The sequence below is a fragment of the Idiotropiscis lumnitzeri genome, chromosome 17, assembly GCF_059441095.1.
Source record: "Idiotropiscis lumnitzeri isolate Australia: NSW breed Sydney's pygmy pipehorse chromosome 17, RoL_Ilum_1.0, whole genome shotgun sequence".
Lineage (NCBI taxonomy): Eukaryota > Metazoa > Chordata > Actinopteri > Syngnathiformes > Syngnathidae > Idiotropiscis > Idiotropiscis lumnitzeri.
The window spans coordinates 11,612,080-11,625,605 of record NC_142407.1 but is presented as its reverse complement, the minus strand read 5'-3'; the positions used below and the strand labels follow the sequence as shown (position 1 = coordinate 11,625,605).

The window sequence follows — 13,526 nt, the reverse complement described above, 5'->3', positions numbered from 1 at the left end:
CATGAAACATTGATGAAGGCACACATTTCAACTACTGGAGCACGGACAGCGTCATTCTAAACAAGTGGAAGGTGACGAAGTTCATCTTTCTCTGGACCTCGACGAAGGCCTGGGCGACGTCATGCTTTTTTTTTTTTTTTTTTTTTTTACAATGAATTGTAATTGCACCTCCACTCCAGTAGTGGGCAGTGGCGCTCTCCTTGTCCATTCGTTTAAGGTTTGTTTTGCACGGACGTAGCGACGCTGCTGTGAGGAACGATTGGGAGTTTGAGCTGAACTTGAAAACACGGCAACCATGTGATGGAAAAGCTACACATTTAACCTTCACGACAAATTCAGTCGCCGGGATTAGCGTGATAATATTTAGTCCGTAGGCACCGAGTCCTGCTATGGCTCTCAAGAACCCACAAGAGACCCGTTAAAACGTCGTATAATTGCAGACAATCGAGTTTTAACCATAACGTACCGCAAGCAATGAACCACTAATCGATTTAATATCACTTTAATGCAACTTTTTGTTTGCAGTGAGAAACATAATGCGCTCGTTTAACAGTAGAGCAAAGCGCGCAAGCGACTAAGTGATCGGATCCTTTTACGGCAATAAGTTCATGTTTTGGGTCCACAACTCTTCCTCGGCGTCAATGAAAGCAGTGGCGAAAGAAAAGTCACATGCGGACGTGAACCAACGACCCGATCTCAAGGAGGGGTAATTGTCTTTGTACATTTGCCTCTAAATCTGCCTTGGCCTCACTTCAACATGAGCCACACACACGCCGGTTGCTTAGCAGCAGCGCCCCTCCGGTCGCTCTGACTTGGGCTGTTGTTGATGTTTCATTATTTTATGAAGTCATGGGTGATTCTGTAAAGTGCACTTTTATTGCTCCTTCGCGCTAATGTTTGGTTCGGAACAGATGAACGTGTTTGGTTAGGTTGCAACTCTTTAAACATGGCCTCGAATTATTTTCACCTTGGTTTGGTGCTAAACTATTACCGTAATTTCCAGACTATAAGCCACAGCAGCTCTCTTAAAAATAAAAATAAAAAATAAAATATATATACAAGCCGCACCAGGCTATAAGCCTCAGTTTTTTTTTTTTATGTATTTTTAGATTTTATACTTTGCACTGTGAATGCACATAAAGGTACATAAACAGATTGTTAAAACAGTGCCCTTTAACACGGCGACAACTTTGCTCATTAAATCAGAACAGACCAGAGAGAAAGAAAAAAAACAATAATCGTGATTTATTTAGCGTATTTTCTGAACTATAGCGCGCCCTCTACTGGTGCAAGAAAAATCGACAAAAAAGCCGCACCGTTGTATGAAAAAAGTAGCGGCTTATCGTCCGGAAAATACGGAAGTTGTTTTATTATCTACAATAGTAAAGTGTGCTTTGGCAAAATCAGGTGTGCTGAAGGTAACAATCCAAATCCCTTTAAGTAGCCTGACTGTTATCATTTAGAAAGTAAAAAAAAAATAAAAAATAGCAGGAGGCTTGTCAAAATAATTAACCAATGGATCCACTTTCTGCGTTGTACTGTCTATTGTAAAATATGTGCCTCGGCTCAATAAGACGTGTCATTTTTGCGTTTATTTGTTACTCTTGAGGAAAAAGAAGAATTTTATCGTCAGAGGACGCGCTCTCAAGTGTATTTGGGCGTGTGCCGACCTGCAGCCATCTGCATGTATCCAGCCAGGGTGCAGATCCTCCTCTCACATCCTCCGCTGGGCAGGAAGATGGTGATGATGGCCAACAGGCAGCTGACGGCCAGCAGGGCGCACCCCCCCGAGCACAGCACTGCACTGGTCTGCGGAACAAACACACGCAAACACCTTTGAATCGCGGGAATGGGAAAAAAAAAAAAAAGAGAGAATCTTGCGACAGCCAAAAGTGTTTTGGTCGAAGCTTGTTGTGTGATGCGGCAGGTTAATCGCCGTCTCAGCTTGAAAACTGCTCTCGGTGGTCCAACATCGGGGTGCTGCCCCTACTCATTAAACGGGTGCTTAATCACACACTCTTTGCAAGTAAAAGGAAGGAAACGGAGCGTGGAAGCGCTGTGACATCCGTTAAACGGTCGATTACGATGTCAGCCGAAATACGGCCCAAATCAGGATTGTAAAATTCGCTTTGGTTCATGCTGGGGTGCGATAGTGAAGGTGCCTTTGGGTCATGCACGGCGCCAGCAGTCAGCACAAGTTTTAGAGCTAATTGACTTAAAAAAAAAATAAAATAGCATCACAAACTGATGGCTCGGTATTATATTCTTAATAATTTTTCAGCTTTCAAGCAAAATTGCAAATCCTAATATTATCATCTTAAGTGTAAAGAGACGGAACATGGAGCAGGTAATCTCCAGCTCAATTCTTGCAGCTCACTTTGGCTCGCTTGTTCCAAAGATAAGAAATGATGAAACAGCACGCTCACAAAAGAGCCGTTATCGTCTGTGCTTTTTTTTTTTTTTTTTTTTAACTCTTCCGTGATATTCATGTCGTGGCAGGAATGTCTTGTTTCTACAATGCACGATGACACATGAAAGCCTTAATCACGTCTCGTATGAGCAAACCAAGCCGAAATACGGGAAGACAGCAACATCTAATTATATGAGTTGTACTTCCATCAAAGTAACGCACGGCACGTTTCATGAAAAAACGTGTGAAAATATTCCTGTAAATTTTACAGTAAATTTGTTGCCGTTTTTCTTTTCATTTATAGTTATAGCTGCTTTATATTCTCAAACACCAAAGGGAAAAAAAAATATCATAAAAACAGTGGATGCTAAAAACGAATATATAGTTTATATGTTTACAAAGTAACCAAAAGGTCACAAAATGTTTCTCATCATAACAGAACAATAGAATAAAGCTGCACTTTTTCTGTCTTAAAAATCACAGCGCGATTTTGTGAACAACCTCCATATTCACCATTCCAATGTCAGTCAGCAAAATTGGCCTCGAAAGCCCACTTGAATTATTTTCACAGAAAAAAAAAAACCCTGCATTTTAATTAACACCCGCCCTAAACGATCACCTAGATGCACGTCTCCGTTGCAATAAAACAAAGTCATTAACTCGCAGGCATTTCAAGAAACCTTGCTGCGACTGTACTCACAAAAAATGTGAAACGCTTCCTAAATAGGTTCTAATTACGTGCGGATAAGCGGGCGCACCCGTGCAAAGCGGAATGTGCCGAACGATTTGAACACACGGACGAATCTTCCTCGGGACGCCGTCAGACGACAACGGCCGGTGAACAGTCGCTCGGCCTCTATCAACGCAAGCATAAAAACGCCGTTAAAAAAATAAGCACTAATGCGTGCGCTCTGAGACCACGTGACTTTCTTCATAAAGCAACTTAATTGCTTTCGTGCAATCAACGCATCATGGACATGCTGGAGACTAATAAGTGCACGCAAATACACCATCGCGCTGCTTTAAGTCGTAAAGGAATCGCCAAAGGGGGTATTGTACTGATTGCATTAAAAAAAAAAAATTAAAAAACGCCGTTCAATGAAACGTTATTGTGTCCTCAACTGGGACTTACTACATGTCCATGTCATTAAACACTCGTTCTGAACCTTGATTGTTTCAGTGGAAAGCAGAGCTGATGATGCTCTTAAGAGAAATAAACAGCTTTCCAACCACTCGGCTTAATGGAGGACAAGAAGGGAGCGACATTATTGCAGACGCGTTTCTAAGCAGGCGTGACAACTTGACTGCGTTGCTTGTCGGTTTCAGAGTCGTTTGGCTCGACTCAGCACACAACACAATCAAAGATCACTTTGTCCGGTCCAAAGCAGCCCACGGACCAATGCCGGGCCGCGAACCGGTGGTTGGAGACCATTGGTTTAATTCATTCTGGCTTTCTCGCCAAAATTACGTTCTGAATAATCTAGACATCTCGTTGGACGGAGGCGAGCGGTACCAAATTGCGTGTTTGCGTGTGCACGTGTGACTGGCCTGCAAACGTCGAGCCCGCCGCCCTTTTGTGCACTGACTAGAATACTGGACGGCGAGGATATGAGGCAGAGCGAGAAGTGGAGATTAATCACCTGACAAGTGGATGGAGTGTCCGTTTGTGTCTCAGGGGCCGGCCGCAGATAGGATGTGACATTTGGAAGCACTTTGCCCACACACACGCAAACACGCGCGCACCTCACACAAGGTTGAGTGATGTGTTGCCAGACGTTCAGAGGGGCGTTTTGCAAGCGGCAGGTTTGGACCCCCTGCGAAGTGCATCACTTCACTTTTTATGCAATATTGTCAGCAAATAATTTCCTCTTGTTTGCTAAGGTCACGTCAGTTCGACGCTATGAGGAAAAAAAAAAACAATTATATTTCATTAGCCGTGTTTGTTTATACACCATTGCAAATATGTTAGTTGATTGGCCTGAAACGTGTAAAAAAAAAAAAAAAAAATCACAGAGAAGTGGTAACATTTGCACATCGCTGTCGTCCCAAAGGGGAATCATCTTATGAAACTTGCAATGACTCACAGAGATAAAACTGTACAGAGAAAAGCCTCGATGTTCCAACACTTTTAAAAACGCTGATTAAAAAAAAAACAAAAAAAAATGGAGTCCCATTGCCAGAGATGTATAAAAGCAAGCACCTGGCAGTGATGCCTTTGAAAACATTTCTGGGCGGGAACACGGGTCACGCTAAAGTGCTCGCTAAATTTGAGCCTATTGCTGTAAAACGATCCCACTTGGAGTCCATTTGCGACGTGCAAGCCTTTCAGAGACACGGCAACTCAGCCGTGTAACGTTTCAGTACGGCCTGGACTTGCTGAGTGCCAACAAACACGTTGCATAAAACTCATTTTGCTGGCTCAAGCACTGCAGCGTGTGTAATGTGCACATTAAGAGTTTTGTGGTATCAGTTTCCGCGGCTGGGTAGCAGGATGCTACCATGTTCTACCGAACGGGTGATCTGGATCCCACACCAGAATCAGAATCAGAATCAGAAAGCCTTTTTTTTTTTTTTTGTTTTGATGCACCTGTAGCGCCTGCCAGAGGGCAACAGCTGCAAGAGGTGTGAGCTCGGGTGGTCGGGTGGTCCTTGATGATGTTGTGAGCTTTGCTGAGGTACCGGGTGGTGTAGATGTCCGACAGGGATGCGAGAGGGGCAGCCAATAATCCTCTGCGCTGTTTTAACTGCCCTCGCTCTGTCTGCCTCAGTGCAGCTGCCGTACCGGGTAGAGACACAGTAAGTCAGCAGGCTCTTGATGGACGAGTGGTAGAAGGCCAGGTGCAGTAACGAAACAAAGTCCAACACACATCTGAAATTTCAACTCCAGCAGATATTGTGACCTCTCCAATGTTCGTCTGACAAAAAGGATCCCGCAGGCAATGCAATACTTGGAGGCCGTCAAAATGGCTTCCTTTATTGGTTCGTCATAAATTGGATGACAGATGTCCAAATGTCCATCTGGCTCCAGCGAGCACCACCTGCCCACAAACTGACTGTGCAGCATATAACAAAAGAAATTAGGATTGTGATGGTTTCCTGCAGCACTGAGACCGGAGCATAACCACATTTGAACACAACGGCACAGCGGGAAAAAAAGATAATTAAAAATGATTCAAAATGTATCTCACAGATCATCACAGCACCGCTCTTTAATTGCCATCTGGTTGCTTAAGTCAGATTTGCGCCAGGTGCTGAAGTTAAGTAAAATCAATGAACGGTACCAAAATAAACTTTTTCTTGGGTTGGAGGAAGACGTACTGAAGAATCTCTTCAATGCAACAGTAAGAAAAGAATGGAAATTACATAAATCTTTCCATGTTTAAATGCGCGAGAGATAAAAACACGTAAATAAATCAACCGTTTATCCGTAAGATTTAAATATCTCCGTCCCCATCTTTCGCAGACGGCAAAAACCCGATACCGCCATTGGCAGGCACCTCGCTCACTCTTCACGGAGTCATTGGCAGAGCGATATTTCAAGCGCCGAATTGATTGGTTGATTCTGTCTTGGAAGGGCATAAAACTTGATTCATTGATCATTTGAAATGTGAATGTGCTGCGGCGCTGCTGATCCAATCTCGACTGGTTTGTGGTCTCAAGACAAGAGCGTGATTTACCCAAACTGACAATAGCAAGGCCAAATGGAAAGAATTTACATTTGGCCAAATGGTTCCTTCTGGAAGAATATAGTAAAGCATGTCAGGAAAGTAGTCAACTGTCAAGGGAGAATCGCCCAATGTGGAGGAGCGACTCACTCCTCTGCAAGTAGGAATTTGGGCACGGACTCCAAACGGCAAGTTTCCGGCCAGGAGCGATGGAACCCCAGTGAACGGGTCTGATCTCTGAACCTCCAATTCTCCCCGGGGCCTTTTATTGAGAATCATAAGTCGCGTCGACATGTGCCGACACATTACAATTAATACAGACTTACACAATCGTTTCAAAGGTACATGAATTCTCAAGGGCATGTTTATCCTTGGTCTGGCTGGTGTTTGTCCGGTCCACATCCGCCTCCCCTCATGTGTATTTAGAGTGGAGTTTGTTCGGTTGCCCTGACCTAAGTCGGGTGATGTTTTTGTTAGTTCCCAGATTTGTTAGTTAATGAATGAACCAAGGTTAGTAACAATATTCCATATTATAGTGTTTGTGTGGTGTTAGTTTTTATTCTTTAGCAATGTTGTATGATGTTTAGACTTCGTGTGATATTAGACTGTGTGTGACATTAGGTTTATTTCGGATTACATTCGATAACATGATTACTCTTAGAATATTCTTCACATCAACTAAAGCCAAGCCTCAAAAATAAATACAACAAAAGTACTGAAAGAATCATCCGACTACTTAATACAGCGTTTCCTGGCTTGCTGAAATAATTTAGTTTTAGGAGGCATGCAAGTGAGCGAGTACGCCCGGCCCCATATACTGCTGGGCCATTAGCGAGGCTGGCATCCGTTACTATGACAACCAGAGTGGCTTGTATTTGCGGGAGCAGAGCACATCGTGTGGTGAAAAAAAAGAGAGAGACAATAAAAGCATTTTTGTTCAACGCGGCAAGTAGGCGACGTAGCGCACGAAGATGAGCAAACACTTCACCGCCATGTCGACAACTTCACTCGTCACTCGCAGTTGCCTCAGTGCCTCCAACAATATTCAATGCAGCTCTGCTTGCCTTTTCGCTTTGACATACTGCTTTTCTTTTTTTTCGCCCCCAAATGGACTTCTTTGTGCATACATCACACAAGCTCCGAAAACGACACACTTTAAATTGTTTGCACCAAAATAAAAGCCACGCAAAAGGCAGAACAACTTAGTTATCTGTTTAAATTGGATGGGAAGCCAAGTGCTACAGAGACGGTTTAGAACTGAACTGAAATGAAAATTTGGAGGAAATCGGACTTCAGATCAGCCATCATCATAATCCGCCATCATATCTGACAGGCTTAATACAGAAAATGGCTACACAAAAATATGGCATTTTCTCTTTATCTTTAAAAAAAAAAAACAGTAGGGAAGTATGTGTTGACGTGAGGGAAAGAAGCAAAAAAAAAAAAAAATCAAATCAAATCCAGAAATGCGCTCACTCCATTTCTTCACCTCCTTTATTATAGATCACAAAGGTGGATGAGACTAGATGAGAAGCTCATATAACCAGTTTGAAATGTACGGGATCCCTCCTGGCCCGATTTCATGATGCCAACCTCGGAGATGTATTCAGATCTCATAAAGGGGCTGCTGGTGGTGAGCTGCTGGCTTCTCAAAAGAGAGGAACCTCAGGCCAAGTTCCTCCTTTGCCTCCTCGCTCAAAAGGACTCCTCGATTGCATTGTAGTGCATTTGATACTTTGATGCCACCCCTTCCCCCTGTTGGCCTTCAAAGCAGCCCTTAATAAGAAATGAATGGCAAATAATGAGATCGTCTAAAGGAAACTCGAGACTAAAAGAAAATGAGCACATTTGCTCATTACAGCAAAAGCACGTTTGGCATCCAAACAATCAGCGCGGCAGAACTGGTTCGAAGCATCACATCTGCTCACATCAAACATCGCGCACCCAAAGGAGGAGAGAAGGAGCGAGCGCAGAGAAGTTGTGAAGCAACACAGTGAAGATGTGAGAGAGAGGCTGGGAGGAGCTCTTCGCCTTTTCTTTGTCTTCTTTTATGTTGGCATAACAACACTACAGTCCACATATTGCACATCTAGAAACCGCTGGTTGGTGCTCAAGTGCACTTAGTCCTGTTGGCAGTAATCAAACTGTAATCATGACAAGCAGTTGTGCAGTGGGGAACAAACACATTCTAGCACACAAACACGCATTTTAAAAATGTCACCAAACACTGAGCAGCAAAGGGAAGGTTATACTTTAAATCAGGTGGTTCTCAACTTTTGCCCCCGCCGCGGACCGGTTCATACAAGTTCATAACTTTTGCAGACTGGGAGCTAACACTTGTTGCTAATGCTAACAACTAGGTGCTAGGTTGTAGCAGCCACTAACGCTGGAGACTCGTGTCGTGTCATACAATGACGGCATAATTAACTAGCGATTTGTTAGCATCCTAAATTAGCGACTGGATAAGATTTGGGGATGGCGTTGTGTTGATGTTGGTGGTAAATATGAAAAGTTAATTAAAATTGCGACGAAGTATGCAGAGGTCAAAAACGGAAGTCACGGTTGCCGTTACGACACCATGAGGGCCAATTCAAAGTACAAGGCTACGAAGGCTATTGCGTTGGCGTCAATGACTCGATGTATTGTTGTGAAGCTTTTATTTTGAAGTTAGTCATAGCGGATGCAGCGTGTTCGTTGAGTGTGTTTTGCAGCTACCTTGACATGTCTATCTGAAATGACAGTGTCGGGACAAGACAGAAAAAAAAAATCCTTTCTCATTAATTTGAGGACTCGTTTCACAAGTTGCCAAAATGCTCCCATACATGCGACTTACGGGATTCATGTTGGCTTTCAATTTCTTCTGCTGCTGTTATACTGATTGCTAACCAATCACGCTGCCTTAATGTGATTGTGCATTTATTTATCTTATTTTACTTTTTAATTTTTTTACCAGCCATTTCTCTGGTTGCCCGGCCCAAACCGTGGTGCTTGAGCCGTACGGATCACGGACCAAAGATGATCCGTTGCACCACTAGTCACAAATCCATCATAGATGGATATAAAGAAGAGAAGTCTGTCAATTTTCAAAATAAGATATTTCTTTTTAGCCTCCAATAATAAATAAACCAGAATAACTGCAAGTCCTTTTTGTTTTTGGGCTTTCATCTGTGGGTCATACCAGTATCGGGCCGCAGACCGGTGGTTGGGGACCTCTGCTGTAAATAACGCATTAGCGAGGAGCACATTGTGAAGAGTTTCAAAAACACATTTGTAGATGTTGAGGTGGTTCAACTACAGAGGGACTCCCAAGTGCCCGCCTCTCCACCCCAACCCACTCCCGCCTCTCCACATGTCAGTGAGCGAAAGGGCTTCGCTGCCGGCTGCTCTTCGAGCCCCTCACACCCTCGAAAGCTCGTACAGTGCGCTGTTAAATGTATGCATGATCTGCACCAGCACCGGGCCTGAGTGCACATTTCATAATTCATGCATAGTGTGCCACAGCAAGTAGGAAAAAGCTATATGTGCTTCCTCCTCCTACTCTGCTTCATTTCATCAGCAAGTATATGGTCCATCCAGAGAACACGGCAAACTCCCTGACCTCGGCACAATCAATGAGCATGAAAAAAAATAAAACAAGGTGTCAGATGTATAGTAGCTAATTTGGACTTCTTTCATCTTGCCAGTAAAAAAAAAAAAAATCGTATCAGAACTCCTGCCTGCGATATGTATCTTTTTCAACTAAATCAAGTGAATAGTGGATGTTATCAAGCAAGGACGCATTACCGGCTGGAGCTCGTCGTTGCATCACTTTGATGAAGTGCTCTCCTCCATTCTGAAAAGAGCAGCCAGTCGCTCGCATGTTAAGAAGTCTGGCCAATAAGGCCTCAGGGTAAGAATGATGTAAACGGACCTAAACGCGCTGATCACCTTAATTGGACACGGCCACGGTGTGTCATTGCGCAGTGGGGACATTAAGAAAAATCACTTTGAATGACTGAGGTTGAAAGCGACTAACATGGCTTTAACCTTTGGTTGCTCGACTGAATTTTAAAGGCTGATTTGATTCCGAATGACTGATCTGATTTGTGGCACGGCGATTTGCAACTCGGGCCGGTGAATCATAAATGTAAAAAAAATGTTTACTTTGAAAATCCATTTGTTCTTGGAACACCAAGTGCTGAGCCGACATCTTTATAGCGTCGTATGTAAAACGTGGATTTTAGTTTGTTGAGGATTTAAAGGATAAAGGATAGCGACCCCCCCCCCAGTGTGTTAAATGTCATCCAAGCTTTTCTAAACACAGCTTAGTCATGTTCCTCTTCAGTTTGTAATCAATGCAAAGATTTACTGTAAAATGTCGACTTCTTTGACCTATCTCTCGCCTTTACATTGTCAAAATATTACTCAAGTAAATATGTTACAAGCTTCACACAAAAAAAGATGAAAATGTGATTAATCACAGTTAATGATGGAAATATTTTTTTTTAATTAATTAGTTAAAAATGTAATCAAATGTAAATATCTAAGTCGCTGGCCAAAAAAAAAAAAAATATATATATATATTGTTTATCGACAAGTGCAAGAAGCCGAAGTAGTTGGAACTCCCTGCTGCTCAGCCAAGCCCACAACTGAGAGAAAAACATTTGCCGAGGAAACACTTCCAAATATTGTCCGAACCAATCTCTACTTTTCTGACCAAATACTGTCCAAACTGTCCAAGTCGTCACGGTGACGGATGCCTCAAAGTCGAAATCCAGCGACATTTCCCTTTATAGAATTTTGAAAGTCGAGACCCATGGGACTTGCGGATTTTTTTTTTTTTTTCTGAAACCACACAGATCACTGTGGGATTTGACGGAGGAGTTCTGCTCGGGATCTTGGCAGCATCCCAGGGGCTTTACGGTTTGATCTTGCAGGATTCGTGAGAAACGAAGAAGTGGAGCAGTGTAACAAAACCAACCTGCAGCCATCAGTAGATGCAGCATCTCCTCTAAGCACCGCTGACACCCCCCCCACGCCCACCCCCCCTCCCTCCCTCCCTCCCTCGCCCCAATGTGTCACATCATGATGGAAAGTGGATATAGATTTACCGAATTAAACTTGTAAATTGTTTACCACGCCATTCTAGGGTGTTTTATCTGGGACAATCCGGGCACACACACACACACACACACGCACGCACACTTGTATGCAACAAGCGGAGTGAGCTATCATTCATCTTCGAAAACAGGGACGACCGCTCCCTGTTAAATCAATACATAAACTACCCACAGGATCCACAGTGAAGGCAGCCCAAGTGACAGGCGGCGTAACGAATGGAAGGTGGCCTGCTGACTCAGCAGCTATTCTTGGGGAAGAGGCACTCCGACGCCCTTGCACTGCCCCCCTATCAGAAAAGTGAACATAAGTGTGTCGAAGAGTAAAGGGCTGAACGGTGCTGTAGGTCTGTGTTGTCGACGTGAACGCTTAAAAAGACTGCAAGTCCAAGTGATTAGTAAATTAACTCTAATTTTAGTGTAAACCAAGCAAGACATTCATGCAAGAGAAATCTGATTTTGTTAATTATATGACAGATTTATTTATTGCCCGTTTGTCAGAAAGTACTTGGCATGAGAACCGTGAAAAAAAATAAACGCATATTAAATCGCAATCACAATATTGAAGTGGGGGCAAAAAAATTTAACTACAGTAGAATAGTTTTCCAAATCATTTAGCCCAAGTATATTATAAACACTCAATGTCTGCCGGTCAACATCATCCCACTTTCCACCATCAATGTCTTTTGAAGGTGCACCTGAAAATGTGCAAAGCAGAAAAAAAAAAAACTATTACGTATTGAAAATATCATCAATCCATCAGGGCACATCATAAATCCCTCTTCTGCTCAGCAGGACTGATTTCCTCTCTATTTCGCCTAGATGGATATAAAATGCAGACGCCCGTGTTTGTCCGCTCACCACACAGCTCATTCGATCCATCATCTGGACACATGCTTCTCTGCACTTCCAATTTCCTCACCCGTGTGTAGCTCGGAAAGCCAAAAAGTCTCAGCGACATCTTTTGTGTGTGTTTCATCGATCGCCACGCTGGTTGTGAAAGCATCATTTTGGCAAATTTCATGTTAGGCATCATCTTCTAGGACAGGGGGGTGTCAAACTCAAATACACAGTGGGCCGAAAAGTAAAACCTGAACAAAGCCAAAAACAATATAAATGCAGATTTTTTTTTTTTATTGAAATTTATTATAAGTGGTTTTATAAATGCAATACAATGTTTAGTTTTTAAAATAACTATTATCATTTTGAATGTAAAATGATATAATTCGGTATCGCGTCGCAGGCCAAATATAATTACACTGCGAGCCAAATTTGGCCCGCAGGCCAGAGTTTGACACCTGTGCTCTAGCAAGACCAGTTGGTGGAAAAAAATCCAAAAGTCCTGAATCTATCATTGCATACTGAACCTCTGGAAAAACAAAATCCTAACGGACATTTATTTTGTCAGATGTGGCCTTGTAGTGATCATGTGCTAAATAATAAGCCCACTCATTCTCTCCTTCCAAGTGCATGCGACACCATCTCCAGCTTTCCGTAATAGTTTCGACAATTTATGTGCGAGTCAAGGGAAACAGACAACCAAAACAAACTTAAAAAAAAAAAAAAAAGCCTAATTTATATTAGGCTGAGTCTGCAGTCATGGACGTGTTGGTCTCATAAAGCCACGGCTGCTTTTTTGCTATGCCGGGCAAACACGGCCTCACCAGCAGCAGGATGATGTGCAGCCTTGCTGGAAATCAACCATGTGAAAAACAACTCGGTGGAAGAAATGGCAGTAAAACACCACGGCTGACCTGCCAGCGGCTCTCAATGCTTCTGCACGCTTCCTCGTGTCTAGCCGAGGCTGGGCTATGGATCAGTGACTAAGTTAAGACGGGGGCGGCAACTGGTGGGCCTAAAGCTACCAGTGTGTGTGTGGGGGGGGCATTTTGTGGTATCAGTTGAAACAAAGCCCAGCTCAGCACCAAACATTTCATTTGGTACACTCGCACAACCCTTAGCAAGGTGCACTCACACGATTAGAACAGTCTTTGATTTAAAATCAATTAATATTTGGGGATTTTACATTAAGTGCAATATATTACTCGAGTAAATACCTGTTACAAGCTTCACAAAAAAAATAGAGAGAGAGAGAGAGAGACAGAGAGACACAGAGAGAGAGAGACACAGACACAGAGAGAGAGACACAGAGAGAGAGACAGAGAGAGAGACAGAGAGAGAGACAGAGAGAGAGACAGAGAGAGAGACAGAGAGAGAGACACAGAGAGAGAGACACAGAGAGAGAGACACAGAGAGAGAGACACAGAGAGAGAGAGACAGAGAGAGACACAGAGAGAGAGAGACAGACACACAGAGACAGAGAGAGAGACAGACAGAGAGAGAGACAGACAGAGA

At 43.2% G+C, this 13,526-nt stretch overlaps 1 protein-coding gene across 1 annotated transcript in view; it reads right to left on the bottom strand.

Annotated features, from left to right (window-relative positions):
* lhfpl7 (LHFPL tetraspan subfamily member 7) overlaps positions 1-13,526 on the bottom strand; it is a 45,902-nt gene that overhangs the window by 29,573 nt on the left and 2,803 nt on the right. The window contains exon 2 of the mRNA XM_088280322.1: positions 1,671-1,809. Coding sequence (XP_088136448.1) covers positions 1,671-1,809 — 139 coding nt within the window. The remainder of the gene's footprint in view (positions 1-1,670; positions 1,810-13,526) is intronic.